Source organism: Platalea leucorodia, assembly GCF_965183815.1.
Source record: "Platalea leucorodia genome assembly, chromosome: 19".
Taxonomy (NCBI): Eukaryota; Metazoa; Chordata; class Aves; order Pelecaniformes; family Threskiornithidae; genus Platalea; species Platalea leucorodia.
Window position 1 is genome coordinate 2,659,434 of NC_138841.1, and position 17,288 is coordinate 2,676,721.

The 17,288-nt window shown below is 43.1% G+C and overlaps 1 protein-coding gene across 1 annotated transcript in view; it reads left to right on the plus strand.

The window, feature by feature from the left end:
- SRGAP2 (SLIT-ROBO Rho GTPase activating protein 2) overlaps positions 1-17,288 on the plus strand; it is a 108,911-nt gene that overhangs the window by 28,350 nt on the left and 63,273 nt on the right. The window contains exon 2 of the mRNA XM_082330178.1: positions 8,356-8,548. Coding sequence (XP_082186304.1) covers positions 8,356-8,548 — 193 coding nt within the window. The remainder of the gene's footprint in view (positions 1-8,355; positions 8,549-17,288) is intronic.

Below are 17,288 nucleotides of genomic sequence, written 5' to 3' on the forward strand. Positions count from 1 at the left end.
TTGAGCGGTCAGTAGGAGAGTGTGATGAAAAATCCCTGAGATTCTGGTGCTTCAGGGAGACGTGGTTTGCCCTGGGCCAGAAGCAGAAAGGGCATTTAAAGCAGGAAAAAAAACCCTTTATGTTAAGAATGTTCACCAAATTTTTGGCCATCTGTGCAGTGTTGGCTTCATCACCCTGCATGAGAGGAAGCCGTTCAAATAACTATTAAAAAGTTGTTTGGAGAACATATTATTTCAGGTTGCTTAATGAGCCCAAAGCGATTTCTCCCTCCCGGGGCGCGCGGGCAGGCGGGGTGCTCGTTGCTGGAGGCTGCGCAGAGTTCCGCAGCACGAGCTGTCTTCCGAGTACTGAAAATACGGACTGCTCTGTGTGTGCGCATTGCTTTTGATTACGGTAAGAGTCCGTGTGTCAAAATGACTTTTAAATTATTTATTACAGGAATCCATGCTGCAAACAGGTGATAAAATGTAGTTTTACTGCTTGTCCGTGGTATTTTAGCCAGCATTCAGAAAGTGGGAAAGCATAAGCAAAGGTTTGTCTGAGGTTTTTTTTGGCTCGATGTCATCTGGGGGAAACCTTTCACTGAGTACAGACAATCCTAAAATAGCTGTGAAACTTCTGTAGGCAGAAGCAGTTGTAACGCTCCTGCTGCTTGCACGCAGGTTTTGGGTTTTGTCTTATTTGAAATGTATTGATAAACTTTTATTTGTTTTGAATAAACAGTTGTAGAACCTAAAAATATAATATTGCCCGATGTCCTTAGACACGTTACCTTTATCAGGGTTTTTATGCGCACTACGGATTAGTTACAAAGATGAGGACTTTGCTGGTGCGCCCAGGAGGAGTTACCCACGCTCTGCTGTTGGAATTGGGGCAGTGAATTAGGTAATTTAATCTGGATTCTGTTTTTAAACATCCTCCCTGAAAAGTCAACAGTGTGGACTGTGTTTTGATAATAGCAAAGGAGACTTTCATGGCTATTTCGTTAGACAAAAAAATCTAAATATTTAATTTGAATTCTGTGTGGATTAAATGCCTTGGCAACTTTGTCAATATGTTTAATTGCATAATTTTGAGCATTTGCTGAGAAGCTTTGCAGATCTGAAGCCTTGTATCAGTTTGCAGTCTGTAAATTGCAGAGGAGTGGTTTTTTTTGTGTGGGTATGGAAAGCCAATGTGTAGGCTTGCTGTGTTCAATGGGATTCTAGTTGAAGGGTGCTTAAAGTTATAAAATTTCCAAGCTGCCAGTTGCGACTGAGGCGTTACACAACTGTAAGAAAGGCAGAAAGCATCGACTGCCTCGCTCCTTTAAGTGACACTTTTGTTGTACCTAGAAAAGCTGGTAGACCCAAGTAATTAGTGATGCAAATATATTGTGATGTAGGTATGAGAATAAAAGATGAGTGTCCTCAGTACTTCACTGAGACTAGCCTTAATTTTTGCTTTTAACCATGTCTCGCATCCTCTTCTTTTTTACTTCGCTAATGCAAAACTTCACGCACTCATTTTACACCTCAAAACAGTTTTATCAATCTGTATTAGAAAGAGTTTCAGCTACTAACGCCTACGATTCTGTTTATATATTTATAACTATAAAGGGATTCTTGTCAATGTGTATTACCCAGTGCTAATAGTTGTCAATGGGAAAGGAATATCCTTTTGTTTAAAGGAAAATTTACCTTTTCCAGGGTATGCAGTTTCTGACAGGATTATGAACCTGAACCTGAATCTCCCTCCTGGCTCTTCTCTTAAACAAAAGACTGTATTTCCTCATCTTATATCATTTTCACTTCAAAGCCTAGTTTTTAGATCACCAGCAAGATTTTTAAGGCTGTGATGATCAACAGCTTTCGGCTAGCAACGCAGTTTGTTCTGTGGAATTCTCCCTGTTACTGTATAAAGGCTTTTCCAAGTCATTAAACCTCCCAGCCATAGTCAGGGATGTTGGGCTGTTGCCTGTCATCTGTCATAGCCCTATTTGTAATCACATACCCAAAAAAATACTGGAGCTGTTCTCACAAAACTACAAAGTCTTTCACTTTTGGAGTACGGCCGTTCTTATATATGGCGGTAGGGGAAATGTGAACAATTCTGAGCAAGTAGTAATGTGCTGGGAATATGTCAAAATATGTCATCCAAGCCATTTTCTAAAACTTACTTATATATTTAAATGGTTTTAAATTTTAGTCAAAGCTGTAGTGTTGGTTGTTTTTAATTTTTTGAAACTGAATGGAGTGTTAACTTCAAACTAATCTGTAATCTTAACCTAAACCTCCGCGGGGCTGGCAAAGGGAGGCAGGTGGATGCTGTGCCGCTGCCATCTTACTCTGACGTTCAGGACCCGAGTGCGTGGCAGCTTTCAGGAGATGGGGGTTTAAGAAACTCATCATAGACAAGGCACAAGATCTAAAATTACTGCTCCAGCCTTGTGTATGAAGTGGAGATTTTGTTCATTTGGACTGCTTTGTCTTTCATATGCTGCTGAGTAGCCTGAAAGATAAGATTGTGTTAGAGCTGTGTGTGCAATTTAATGCTTGGTGACTTCCAATCCTTTTGCGTAATTGCTTCTTAGGTGCTGGGTGGGTGTCCTGAAAAGTCAGGGGTAACTGAGCTACACAGGAAGGCTTTGAATCTGCTGACTTCCACCTTCCCATTCGTGGTTTGATTCTGTTTTGCTTTGGTTTTGATGTGCCTCCTGCTTGTACGGAGCTTATATGGCATTAACATGGGAGGAGGACCGCTCCTCGCAAAGCGGCCGTGGGGGACCGCTAAGTCAAGGCGAGAGCGCGGACGGTTTTGGAGTTCAGCTCTGCCAGTTGGAGCGGATTTGTGTGGGTGAGAGGATTGCTGTTCAATCTGGGCGGGAGCTGGGGGTTGGTGGTTCTGTTTTGTTGTCATCCCACTCCTTTCCCAAGCTTGTCATCTTTTTATACAGTATGGCATTTGGGATAGGGGTGGGAGCATCTTGAGAAAGCTACAGAGCAGATACAAGGAGATGTGGCTAGATACAAGCAGCCTGAGCTGCTTTTCAGTGCCTTCTCCTGGTGCTCTGTGCTGTGCAGGCTGTGATCGACCGTGTTGCTATCCAGTTAGAGCAGTTAAAGCTTATCGCTGGGAAGAGCTGAAACCCTGCCTAGGGAGATGATCCTGCTTGGAGCAGGAACGTTGCTCAGAGCGTGTGAGATGACTGGGCAAGGAGGTCTCCTGGGTCTGAGTTCGTGCTTCTAGCTCTGTACATGACCTACCGAAGAATGAACAAGTTGGTACAGAAATTTCTTTGTTTCTGTACTTCCAACTTTAGTTTATAGAATGCTTAAGTAAAAAAAAAAAAAAAAATCATTTTGGTAAATTCTTTTTCAGAAGCTGAACGTCGCACGCTGTGGAAGAGCAGGGTATGGTGCCAGTCAGAGTGTATATATCCCCGTGCTCTGCGCGTAATTGTTTTACGATAGCACAGATTCCTGCCAGGAGATCTGCAGAAACCCTCACCTGTTCGGTGTAGTTTGAGAAGCCCCCACTGTTCAGTAGATGTCCATAATTGCACCACAATTCTTATAATCTGCTCAAATGTTAAAAAAAACTCATAAGTTTTTAAAGTTAAGAATAACCTACTATTAATTTTGTTTACTGGATCCTTCCCAAGATTGTAGGGTAGGAGTGTTTGGGGACCTCGGATTTCTCATGTAACTAGCCACCTAGAGACTCATCTAGTTCAAACTAGCAGGCTTTTTCAAGCAGGAACAATCAATTCATGAAGAGAATCCTTATTTTTTCAAGATATGACCAGGTGTGGTGGCAGCGTACAATGTAATGTGTCTCTTAGCTTGCCTGTGATGGAAACTACTGGTGGTGACCTTTCCATGGAAGTATTAGAGGCACCATCACTTAAATGCCAGCATTTTATTCAGGGACAATGACCTTCATGATAATGCAGTATCATTTGTGCCTATCAATACTTTATATGCTTCAAAGTTTAAAAAGGATAAAAAAAGTCAAATAGATTATAAATGTTGCGAATGACAAATGTGACTAAAATACAGAAGGGAGAAGATCCTTCCTTACCCTTTGAATTCATTAATAACTAGAGATGCCTGCTGAGTGCGACAGGGAATGTTGAAAAGGTGGTTGCAAAAAGGATAAAAGTAAAATTATACAACTGTCTAGCATTATACAATACTCTGTCCCTCTGTGACCTAGGTGACTTCATGATCTGGTGATGGAAGTGAATAAATGGCTTGTTTTAAACGGAAACTTTTGTTGCTACTGGGGACGTTTTAATTATGTAGTTGTCAGCCACGTGAGCTACACATACAATGGAAAGGATTCTGCAATACAGGGCAAGGCTTCGTGTGAGAGTAAGGATACCTGGTATTTAATCTTAATTCTACTACAGGCATCTTGACCTTGAATTAAACGTGCTTTTTCACCTTCAGGCACTCGAAGCATTGGCAGCAGGAGCAGAGTCTTTAGGATGCTGTTCCTTGTCTTGAATGATCACAGTGGGTGGGATCGCTAAGGTCTACAAGTTTTAGAGAAGGAAAGGAGGTGGAAGGCTTTTTGGTGTTTAAAGTGGCTGTTAACCTAATAACCTGTGTAAATTAAAAGATGCGAAAGCAGTGAATTCAAAATTAAAGTGGTTGTTGTGACTGCAGACATGAAAAGGTCCCGTGTAATACGGTGACCCACGGGTTAGAGCACGCACAGCCTCTGACTCTGCCATGGTATGTTCGGGGAGTAGGTCTGAAAAAAAATCTTGTGCTTGTGTAAGCAATGGGAAAACAAGCAGACACTTTATACTCTAGAAAGCCCAGTAAGCCTCAGGAAATTCCTGCATTCTTGATTTCATTTTGTAGCAAAGTACTGTGTGGTGTGTTTTTGAAAGATGAGCAAGGTTGCCCTTCTCCAGCCCAGTGCCACAGACTCGATACGCTGGAGCTGAATAGCGTATTGTTCCCCTGCGGGCAGCCCGATCAGCTGTCACTGTTCCCCTCAAAAAACACTGAGTTTATTTATAAAGAAAAATTGCTGATATTGCATTTCTTACTAAAGGAAAAGGTTACTAGTTCTTGCTGCTGTTTAGCAGGAGAGCTGTGTGTGAAGTATCCCACCTTGAGAACCCAGAGCTTCGTTGTAATTTCCATGTTAAAATACATGAGTTCTGCTGATCTTCTAGTCTTTGAGAACTACTATTTTTTTTTTTTTTAAGTGGTCTTTTGGATTTCTGCTTTTTCTCCTGGAGCTAGTTTCTCAGTTGAGAACGTGACTGATGGAGAACCTCAGGGTTTGCCAGGTTGTTGCCCTTGTAAAAGGTCCATCGGTTGTAGCACACAGAAGGAAGAAATGATGAACGCAGGGTAGGCAGCCACACCGTTACCTGTCTGAGCTGTATCTAGTATTTTCTATTCCAGTCTTCATTTTAAACGTGGTGCCTACTGTTCATCCATGCTAATAGTGTAGCTGACTTTTTCTGAAAAATAACACTGGGCAGATGATCAACCTCTAAGTGCACAAATAAATCCTATTCAAGGAAGGTATTTACTGCATTTGAATTCTGTGCCTCATTCTTTGTCTGCTTAGCAGAAAATGCCAGGTCAGCCCAAGTATTTTCTTTCTGTGATACCTTTTCATGGGTCTAGGAATTAAGCCACGGTTTATTAAAATTAGCCTCTCTGCCGAATGACTTCTGAAAAGTTTCGTCATAGAGTTGTTTCTAAGTTGGGACCATCTGTTTTGTTGAGGAAAGGGTGGAGGAGAAGCCACAAAGGGAGGAAGAGCTTTCTACTACTTCTTGCTTTGAAGGATGTTCTTTCTTGAATGTCAGACCTGCAGACGAGCGTTAGCTTACGGCCTAGGCAGCCTGATTCACTGCAGCAAGGAAACGCTACGTTACCGTGCATTTCGGTGCTGTTATCGTCCAGCCACCTCTCCTTATTTTCTTTATGAAGGTCTTAATGACAAAGCCACAGGTGGAATGGCGTTGTCTGGTGTGCATTGCGTGTGAGTAAACCTGTCACTCATACAGAGTTTTGCAAATCCATTAGTAGTTTTGTAATTGGGGACCGAGCTGAATGGAGGTGTAGATAGCATATGTTGAGCATCAACAGCAAATTTTAAATAAGTGCTAGCAGATTTAACGTGAGTAACGATTTGTTCTTTCCCCGTGCCCCTCCCAGCCCCTGCTAATCTGAAGTACTTCTGCTAGCTGGAACCGAGCAAACAACAGAGAAGTCTCACAAACAAAGAAATCTCACAAACTTGCAAGAAACGGCGATAGGCAGGTTTTACCTAGCGTGGCTCGTGCCTCCCCGTGCCGCCTTGCCCGCGGACCGAGGGTTGTGCCCTCGCGAGCGCTGTAGGGTCGAGGTTCCTTGGAGCTGCTTCTGGGGTTGTTCCTGCAGCCGCCTGGGCTGGGGGGGAGCGAAGCTGGGGCTTCCCCGGGCCCTGAGACACGGGCGTGCTGAAGTGGTTTCGATTAAAGAAGTATGTGGATAACTCAGGCCTCTGAATTTGCTTGTAGTTGTATTTCCTGATGAAGAGACAGAAATTTTCCGCTTTCTAAAATTCTCTCCTGAGAAAAAAAATAAACTTGACCAGTTTTGCCCACACATTGCAGTTTTGACTACTTCGGTTTTGTTCCGTGTTGCGACCTTGCCGCCTGTATTTTCTCCTCACAGTGAAAGCTACAGAAGCCCCTGGGTACTACAGTCTCAGAGACGTGCTACTACCAAGTTAAAGTGCTAATCAAGGTCATCTTCAAGCTTGAAAACCCCACATTTTTGCAGATTTTTTTTATTTTTTTTTTTGGCAAGCCTAACTAGGAGCCATATTTGTATACACATGTTTTGGGTTTTGGAGTCCCTAAAATAAAGATGCATCCTTTCTTCACTGCAAATCCTGGACCCCCTGAAACTGTTTGTTCCCGCAGATGTGAGCACAATTCAAGGCAACTGATACTCGCAGTGCGTGGCAAGAGTAGAGCTCTTGGAGGTCCAGATGGTATGCTTTTTCTGGGCAAAGGGACAAGCATACTGAGGAGGCCAAGCTGGCCTCTATTATTACGTTATCTCAGGAATTAGCAATGAAGTAGTTGATTAAAAAATTGCATTTGGAAAATGATACTTACCCTTCTTCAGTTGTGGTGACAAAGTTGTGGGTGCCTGCAGTTGCGATGCATAGACATAAACAAAGCTGTGCGTGCTGAAGACCTGAATGTTAGTTATTTTATTGCTGATTCTGAATTCAGCTTGGAACAACGCATCTCTGAAAACCTTTGGAAAGAGCAGCAGTAACAGTCAAGCAACAGCAGGCATCTCTAAAGTTTGAGTGCTCAAAGATCTTGAGATGAAAGTGCATATTTTATTGTTTTCATGTTGAGCTTATTGCCTGTATAAAAGCCAAATAACCTCTACTGCCTGCATCACTGAATACTTCTGCATATTTAGACTAAGGGACTGTTGCATTTCTGCTATGTTTTCTTGCCCTGTTTGTCCATCATTTCACTGTTCTGTCCCTCAAGTTCAGAATCAGTAAGAGAAGGAGAGCACCACCCTGGCTTAAAGGGCTAATGTGAGAAGTTTTCATATTTGTAAAATGTTTGAAAATGGCTTGTAAAATATTGTGTAAATACGAATAGATATCTTCAGTAACAATTATGCATAATAATAAAATTAACACCTATATCTGAGTGCTTTATGGGTCCTTTAGACATAGATATGTTACTTGCAGGTATTTTAAAAAGAATAATAGTCTTCCTGGAGATAATTCCCTAATGGGAACTGCTGTCATGTTGGCTCTCCGAAGGGGTGTCTTTATCTGTTTCAATGGCTTGGTTTATAATGAGAGCTGCACAGCTGGAGACTCAGTAACCGAGTAATCCGAAATCAGTGCCTTGGGGGAGTGCCCCAGTATGCGCAACGTCTTGTTTCTGCATCAGGAGTAGTCTGCAAAGGAATCTGATAGAAATTCCCTGAAGTGATTTTCTGAGCTGACGTGGGGTATTGTAGCATTCAGTCCTTTTTCCAGACTGAGATTCAGTACATTTTTACGCAGTGACTGCTTCTGTTTGATGCCAAAAATGCACTTGACACTTGTAACTGATGCACTGTTCAGCAGTCGAGCCTTGCTTGTAGATCTGTGCACCGGATTGCAGGTTATTGGGTGGCTTTCCTGCGACCAGTGCATCCGAGACGCAATCGCAATAATTTTCTGTCTGCAGATATAGATAATCATAATGGAGCTTTGCTGACATATTACTAATGAGGGAATATATTTTTAACTATATTTTACTGGAGTATTTTTATGGTCTTTTCTCTAATGGGATTTTGTTTAATCTTTAGTGCTTTTATTTGTTACAGAGATCCGTGCCCAATTGGTAGAGCAGCTGAAATGCCTTGACCAACAGTGTGAGCTTCGGGTCCAGTTACTGCAGGACTTGCAGGATTTCTTCCGCAAGAAGGCAGAGATTGAGATGGATTACTCAAGGAATTTGGAGAAGTTGGCTGAGAGATTCCTGGCTAAAACTAGGAGCACCAAAGACCAGCAATTCAAGTAGAGTATTTGCCTTTTGTTTTTGCCCTTTTTTCCTGCAGATGTGGTTGCGAGGGTAGGAATGGGAAAAGAGCTGATACAGTGAATGTAGATATCAGCACTGTTGTGGATGTCAGAATAAAATGTTTCCCAAGTTTGTGATAAACAGAAAACCCATTTCATATTTCCACACAGCCTGGTTGCTAGCTTCGTTTCAGTAATACCTGGTAGGTCATGTGTCGTCAGTAGGGAATGGAACAGTAAAAATTGGCACAATCTTTTAGATTAGGACTAATTTTCTGGGGAAGGTTGGCGAAGCTGTACACCAGATTTGATGGACAAAGCCAGGATTTCCTTCAGTGTCAGTGGCTTTGGTCTGTTTTTTTTTTAAGAGTAACTGTTTCTAATCTGTTATATGCTGTGATTTGCCATTGCAGCACTCTATTTTCAATATCCTACACATAGTCAGTGTAGGATTTAAGTATGTTGCATCTCTGCTACTGTCACTTCAAAACAGTAGAGAAATAAGACCAGTAGTACCTCCAAATAGAGCTGTGCCACTTGGGGGAGTGGGAAATCCCGAGATACTAAGCTGATGGGACTCAATTAAAATGTAAAGATATCCTTATTGACAATCAATTGTCTCACCTGCTTGAAACATTATTTACAGGTAGGTCTGACCATGCTGCTTTGGTTGTTCCCCGCTTAGCTGTTTGAGTTGGGATGACTAACGTGTATCAAACGTGGTTTCGTGGATTCAGAGCCTTCTGATTTACTACTGACTCCTGCCTGGAGCAAGGGATGCAGGTGTTTTTCCCAGGAAGGGGGATGCAGGAGAGGACCCGTGGGTGAAGAAGGGGCTGGTGCAGGCTGCGTGGCACGGAGACGTCATGAGTAGGTCGCCAGCAGAAAGCCACGGCCACGGGGCTCCTGTGGCTGACGTCTGGGCAGTGCACAAGCTTGTCGGGTTTTGTTGTCAGGGTAGCAGCTGGGGGGAAAACACCGAGCAAAAGCAGCCTTGGGATGTGAACCATTTCTGCTCTGGACAGATTGGTCTGAGAGGATCCATCTGCGTCTGCCTCCGCCCAAAGTGCAGCGTCACTTTTAGCGTTCCTTGGATCGGGCCATTATCTCTGTTTTGGTTTTTTTATTGCTGCTGTGTTTGGAGGGATATGGGGATGTATCAGCTTTCCCTTCCCACAAGAAGCTCTTTTTGTGAAAGCCATTAAGTAGGTGCCATTTTAGTTTCCTTTCTGTACAGCTTTGGTGCCATTTACTTTAGTTCTCATTTAAAATGCACGCTGTGCTACAGTGTTGGGAAAGCACGACTCCCAGACACAGCTATTTGACAGGTTGGAGAAGAGTTATTCTGCGTATCTGTAGAGCTGTAATTGTCTTAAGTATTTTTTTCTTTTCCTTTACAGTGAGAGTGTTCTTATAACTATAAGCTGTGCATATTCTGCACATGCCTTTAAGATGGCACTAAAGAAAATGATATCTCAAGCTGTAATTTTCCTCTGCATTATGACTGGTCTTTTTCAGTTTATTTTGTTGTTATTCCTGGTGAAAACTGAGGTGATTTCCTTTATATTACCTGATATGAAACATCCCATCAGAAACGTTTTTGTATTCAGCTTTCAGTGCTGGGAAAGTTCTATCTAGCCTACTTTCTATATTGAGATTTAGAGCAAATTTTTAGTGTGGAAGTTTTTGCCATAGTTGAACAGAATCCTACGTGGTGTCACGCTTCAGAGGAATTAAATAGGCTGGCTGTGATACTGCAGGGGGTTTTAAATTTTTTTTGTTTCTTCTAATGCATTTTTTTCACTGACCCTTGCCCCTGTTTTTTGAGCTGTTCGTACTTCAGATAGGCTTTATAAAGTTGTACCCAGACAAGATCGACCTCAAGGATCCTAGCTATTGAGTGTAGCCTGAATTGGACAGGTGATTTTTATCAGCACATGAAACTTCCACTTGAATTTCTGAATTAAGTGTCCATGCTTTTCTGGTCGAGCCCAGGGCATTGCCCAAAATCCTCTGAAACCTGGTACTGAGCCTCAGCTTCACTTTGCTTTGCAGAGAGGGGGCTGGCGCTGCTCGGGCTCCTGATTTCGCTCACGTTAGCAGCAGGTAGCTCCTGGCAGAAAAGCGCCTTGCTCTTGCAATGCGTTACCCCTGCAACGTTTGAGTCCCAAATGTACAAGTTGTTAATTTGGTCAAGAGTTGGAATAAGGGGAAAAAAATAACCCTTAACTCTAAGGCTGCTGGGTCTGTGGGCAGCGTTTGTCACAGCAGTGGCAGACGGTTGTAAAGCTGTCTGTCCTGGGTAGATCCATCTATTACTTGCTCGGTCATTTGTGTCTGCTGGCTGTAGCATTCAGAAGTGTGTCAGAATACCACAGGGATCAGTAAGGAAGCAATTCCAATTATAATTACCTATCCCCAACACTGCTCTGTCTGAATAGTGAAGAGTAGCTTGGCTGGTGTCTTTTCTGTAGACACCGAAGATGTAATCTCATTTGGAAGCCCCCAAAAGACCACTTGATCAAAGCCAACCATCAGATCTCTCCTCCTAAGGAGCCTGGTATTACATGACTACGAGATGTGCACAGGCGGGTGGCTACTCTGTAATTGCCTGGCTGTGACCCTATAAATATACAGTAATAGCATGTTCTTTCGATAACATGATAATTATGTCGGAAGGTACCATATAATTCAGTGACTGCTTACCATGTCACTTGCTGTTTTTAGATCTCATAACACACTGTCAAGGAGGAAATCTGTCAGGCAGCAACCCTGTAATTTGCATGTGCTTTCATACTCAATGGCTATTATGTAATTGCCAAGTTGCTCCAAATGTGTTCATTTAGGGGAATGCTGTCAAGGGCAGGAGGCTTCGGTCTGACCCTTGAAATTGGATTGTGTGGCTTCCTCCACCAGCCATCCCCAAGCTGGTAAAAGCACACGCTTAAGGAAAGAGCAATGTGAAGTGCAGGCTTGTGTTGGGTTTCTAACAAATGCATTGCATGGGGTTTATTTTTCTTAGATGTGGCTGCCGCAGAGGGTAAGCTGATCAGGTGGCTACGTTTTCCATATGGGTTTTCAAATGTAGGTGGTTGGGTCTTGACAGCAAACTGTGTGTAGCTGGTGGTGGACTTAAAGGGTGCTTGCACATTGCACAGTTTGAAGCTAGCTTCACTGGAGCATCTTAAAATGATTTACAGAGGTAGGTGTATGTTATTCTCATTTCATATCTTCGAAGAAGGGGAACAGATTGGTTTAGCCAAGGTGACATACGAGTTGATGACAGTTGGATATATCCCAGGTTTTACTTGCTTTTAACTAGTCTACCATGGCTGTTAGACCTCACTTTGTCTATTCTCTTTTAAAAATGTTTTTTCAATTAGAACAGACTATTAAAGAGAGTAGTCATATAAAATGTATGTATTTGGTGAGGCTTCTTCAGTACCCATTGGTAAATATCCTTGCACAAGATGTAAGGACTGGAGGAAAAAAAACCACGTTTCACAGCCCAGGTCTTATCACTCCGGTTGTTACAAGAGCTTGTTGGTCATGAGTTTGGTATAGTCGTCGCTCCTTAAAGATCTGTCTAACTAAAGGTCTCTTGCGTAGCAGTTAAATCGGAGCACCCATCTCAGCAGGTGCCTGCTGGGTGTCGGGGGTCCCTGCAGGCAGCGGCGCTGGGGGTGGGTCTGACTTCCATCCCCGGGGAAGGCTGTCCCGCTGCAGCGAAACCCTGGCACCTTTAACTCCAGACCTCAGTTCTCCCATTTCATGTGATTTTGTCCTAAAGGCGTTTGCCTATTCAAATAATCAGTTAACAATATAAAAACTGTGGCAAACCTTGAGTAATTCCTTTCAAGGAAAAAAAAAAAAGGGGGGGGGGGGGAGAAAAAGAAAAAATGAAGAGACAATGCTATTTTAGGGCCATATTTTAAATCAAGATAATCTTTGGAAGTAGGATACTGAGTAGCAATTGTCAGCTGGAGAGCTGAATGTCCAGGATATCCCAGCATGAAATTCAGATGGCTTTCTGGCAGCCTTTGCCTTGAAGGAGAAGATGCAGAATAAGTCTGGCAACCTTCAGGCTGAGCACTTGTAAACAACAGATGTTCATAACTGGAATCTTTTGGAAGAGAAGGGCAGGGAGCAGCGTGTATGTCCATGCTTGTAATTCTCAAAACTGCAGTTAACACTGAGCTGCGTCAGGAGGACTTTCAGGGGAAATCAAACGTTGATTTGAATGAGCATCTTGCAGAGAAGCTCAACTTCAGTTTTCTTAAAAGTGAAATGATTTCTTTAAAGGAGAGATGATACACTCTGTGAGGGACGTAGCGACAAAAGCATTTGGGTCACATGGACTTCAGCTATGTTTATTATTGTTATTGTTATTATTTTAACTTATAAATATTATAATAGGCTATTTTGACCTATGATTCTTTTTGATGGAGCTGAGTCCTGAACATTTTTTTTCTGAGTCTTTCAAATAACAACATTTGGAAGATTTTTTTCTAAGCACGAAGCATTCGTTTATTCAGTGACCTCATTGAACCTGGCAGGCTAGGGATACATGACCAGCAAAAACTGGTGTAAAACCCCAGGGAGGATCTTTGTGGTGGTTTTCGTCATATCAGCGATCCCAGTATTGCACTGCCTTGGTTGGTGTGATTGGTGCTACTCTGCGGGAGCACACTGCAGAGGACAAAATTCAGGCAGGTTTGAAGGAGTATATACAGCAACAATTACGTCTCTGCTCTAACACTTGGTCTGGCTCTGATGGTTTGCAGGGTGGACTTGACAATTGCACAGATCTGAAAATAACTTTTTCATCTCTCCCTTAACCTCAGATCTAGTTTTAGCAGGTAGTTCAGGTGAGCTGGGCGTGGGGTCAGTACTGCAGAGCGTGCACCCTGCAGAGCTCAGGGACCGGAGCCCGCGGGTCGCCGTTGAGGTGGGAAAGGTGGCGTGCGCGGGTTCCTCCGACGCGTGGGAAATAAATCAGTTTCTCGCTTCCCAGGATCTTGACCTCTATTTCGGGATGTACCCAGTCTGGAAGGGTCTGTTGCACACCTCCAGGAAACAGATCCCAAATATTTTAGGGGGGCAAGGAGGTGGAACAAGAAACTTGAGGATTTTTATGTACCGCCAAGAGACTTGCTTTAAAAACCTCAGTTCGAAGGAAGGATGGTCAGAGAAGTTTTCTGTTCACACGGAGGATGTGACATGCCTATGTTAATTTAAATGTTTCTCTCTTTCTGTTTAGTAATATTTTCAGTTCTCATCTGACTCACTCCTTCGTCTTGCACTCCTTATGGAAACCCAGTATTCCTATTCCCGCTTTGTGGGTGTGGTTTGTTTTGGTTTGGGTTTTTTTTTTAATCTCATTTCGGGGCAGGAGGTTGTTTTTTAAGATAATTTTTCTGCTGTTGCTCTGAACCTTGCAATGCCCAACTAAGTGTTGCTGGCCTCTGTTGCTCTCTCCTGCTTGCCTTAGAGAAGATAAATCTTGGATTGTCTGTGAGTTCCTTGTATGAATGAGTAATTTAATTAAGACGTTTCAGATACTTGGGACTCAATCTTCCCTTCTGATCTCTTGAGACTGACTGAAACCTTTGAAGTGGAAGTTGCACAGGACCCGATCAAGATAACACCCGAGAAACCACAGAGCTTCATACTTTGTGGTTCCTTAAAAATCTGTGCACAACTTCCTCTTCCTGCTCCCAAACAGCCCCGATTGCTGTGATCTGGTGTAATTTAGGCTAACCTAAATAAACTCTCCAGATTCACTATCATCACACGATCTTTAAATGAGTATAAATAGCGCTTGAAATAAACCTGGATCTTGGCATCTTCTTCCTCCTCCTCCTCCTCCTCTCCTTGCGGGGGAAGTTTGAGTCAAACAGTTGTGAATGTGAAATCGCCAGCGCTTTGGGAAAGTTCATAGCCAGGTCCTGAAGTTTTGGGTTGATCTCATCAATTTTACTTCTGAAGGGCGGGTACTGACTCCAGTCATTCTGCAGAATCTGTGGAAACCGAGCTCGCTCTCGATTACACCCAGCGGTCCCTATTGCATATTTTTCTTCCCTTTTTCGTCCCTCCTCTGTGGTGACATGAAACTGGAAGCAGAGTGTATTTGCCAGCTCCTTTGAGAATTGAAATGGTTAATGAAAATCGCAATTTGCGTCTCTGCCATCTGCTTGTGGTTATGATAGAAAAGGGTCTGTTGTAAACAGTTGTATAACTTCTGCTCTGTGTTGTGAAAACTGTTGCCATGTTCCACCCCAGAAAATGCTGCATTTTTAGAGGTGCTTTAACAGTTAATGTGTGTGTAGTTTTAAAGGCTACTTGGAAGGTTCGAAGCAAGTAACTGCCTCTTTCCTTTTCTGTTTCATTTCTGTCTTAAGGCCTGCCTTTATCTGCTTTTTGCCAGTGCTGGGAAAATTGTCACTAGCAAATAATGGAGAGTTTTTTGTCTCGCTTCCTGTAAAAGCCTTGCTGTGAAAACATTGAACCTGTACAAAAGCAAGACAGACCATTTTAGCGAGGTACCGAAGGGGTTAGCGAAACCAACAGACACCAAGAAATTAAAGGAATTGAAACGAAAAATCTTGACGCGCGTAGAGCTGCGGTTGCACGAGGTTGAGCTCGGGGTGCGGCGCTCACTGCGCAGCCCCGAAGGTGACAATCCCGGTCGCGGATTGGAAGCATGTGGGGTTGGGATTATTTTTTCCTGCAGGATGGCCTTTCATGTCTAACCACACGGAGTGTGTCAACAACCCATCTGGCGCCATTAGACACCAGCAATTTTACTCACCATGCTTTTCATGGGCTCTTGGTATTTGTGCTATGTGCTGCCTTAGAATAGCTTCGGGTGTTGTGGTAGGGCAGCCTGGACAGCTGGGAATTGTCCAGTTAACTATTGCATCTCTTCTGGTTCCCATTTGGTGCTTCAGTTTTCTTTGGAAAGCAAGGCGCTCGTACCGTGCTGCTTTCTGGTCCCTTGCATGTGCTCGTCTATAGTCATAACCCTCGGTCCTTGTTGCTCCCAGCTCTTCCCAGCTGCTGAAGGTGGGGTTGGACTGGTACCTCAGTGGGGCATCCACGAACGGCCAGGTGCTCTTAGTGGAGTAGATAGCGAAAATCCGTAACGGGATGGAGAATGCGATGGGAGATGTGAAGGATCAAACCAGCTGAGTTTTGGGGTTGGCAGTTCATGCAGATGAATGGTACAAAGCCTGAGAAGGCAAGTTAGCAGGCTGCGCGCAGCTGGACTTCTTCTGGCTGCTTCGAGGAGATCTGCGGCCGCACTGCTCTTAGGTGAAGAGCGAAGCAGCAAAGTGATGAAGCAGTAACAGGCTGTTAAGGGTTTTGAGGCAGGATTTCAAACAGCTAGAACAAGATCAGCTGGTGGAGAGTCTGAGCTTTTTGTTCCTAAGTTTTATTCCCAAACTTTTTATGGTAGTTAATTAATTTTCACTTGCTGTAGCTCTTCCAGCTTTAGAGGGCAAATACTAAGTCAGTGTGTAAAGTACTTTTATATCATTGGTGTAATAGAGCAAACAGACCAACTTTTAACATCTTTTAATACTGTCCTTCGTAACCTTCTCATTACAACCATCCACAATGCTATCTTATTTAGTTTGCTTGCTGGCTTCTACCTGAACCACACTTTGTTGGTAGAGACGGCGTCTACACCTCCAACCCAGCGCTGCTCCTTGGAGGAGCTCTTTCTGGAGATGCCTTTCCTCCTCCTGCGTCTCTTTAGTGGAAGAAAGCTGGCTGTTGTTTCTTGTCTCACCTAAACAAAATAAAAAACCTTAATGTGTATCTTACCTTCTCTTGTGGTGGCAGCTTTTATGGCCGTTTCAGCAGGAGTCAGCATCCCGCTCCTTGTCTGCGCCTGTGCCCTTCGAGGGCTGGCTGCAGCGCGGTCAGGACCTGTAGATGCACAATGCTATTAGACGGGTCTCACAGTTACCGATTAGCTCTCTGGCATATTAACAAAACAAACGGTATGCTGCAAACACTGATTGCAGATTGGGGGGCAACTATTTGATTTATATAGCTCAACATCTGGCAGTTTCAACCTTGTGCAGTTCTGCATTTTGATCATTCCATCTGGTTTTGCGCGTCAGCAGTATCTGCAATACAGGACACTGGAGTATGAAGGAAAATATTGTCTCTAAATAAAATCTATGCCTTCTCACATTTTATTTTCTATGCTTTTTTAATTCAAAACACCAAGAGAACCCAAAACCCAGAATTCGTTTTATACATCCTCCCACTATACACACGCGCACACACACGCTCCAAATGTTGAAGCTGTCCAGATCGCAAGCTGCAGTCATTTCCCGAGCTTTTCATTTTTTTAAGGAAAAGAAACAAAGCATCAAGATCAGCTGTTCTGAAACTATTCTTCTTTATCTAAAATTATCCATATTGCACTACAAATCCAACCGTTGATGTCATGAGAAGGGTAATGAAAGTCTGCCATGGCTTAATTTTCATGTTTTCACAATGTCAGGTGTTTCTCACAGCAGAGATTGCTGTCCTTTTAAGTGCAGAATATTCCCCTTTTCAATGGAAATTAACCGTGTTTCTTTAGAGGAAAGAAATCTGACACAATCGTGTACAATAATCAAGAAGAGCTTTGGCTTTCCACCAGAGATCTGACTTACTCTTTTCTAAATAAATATTATTGCACTGTAAACAAATGATAAACAGATCTAGAGGGAAGTAA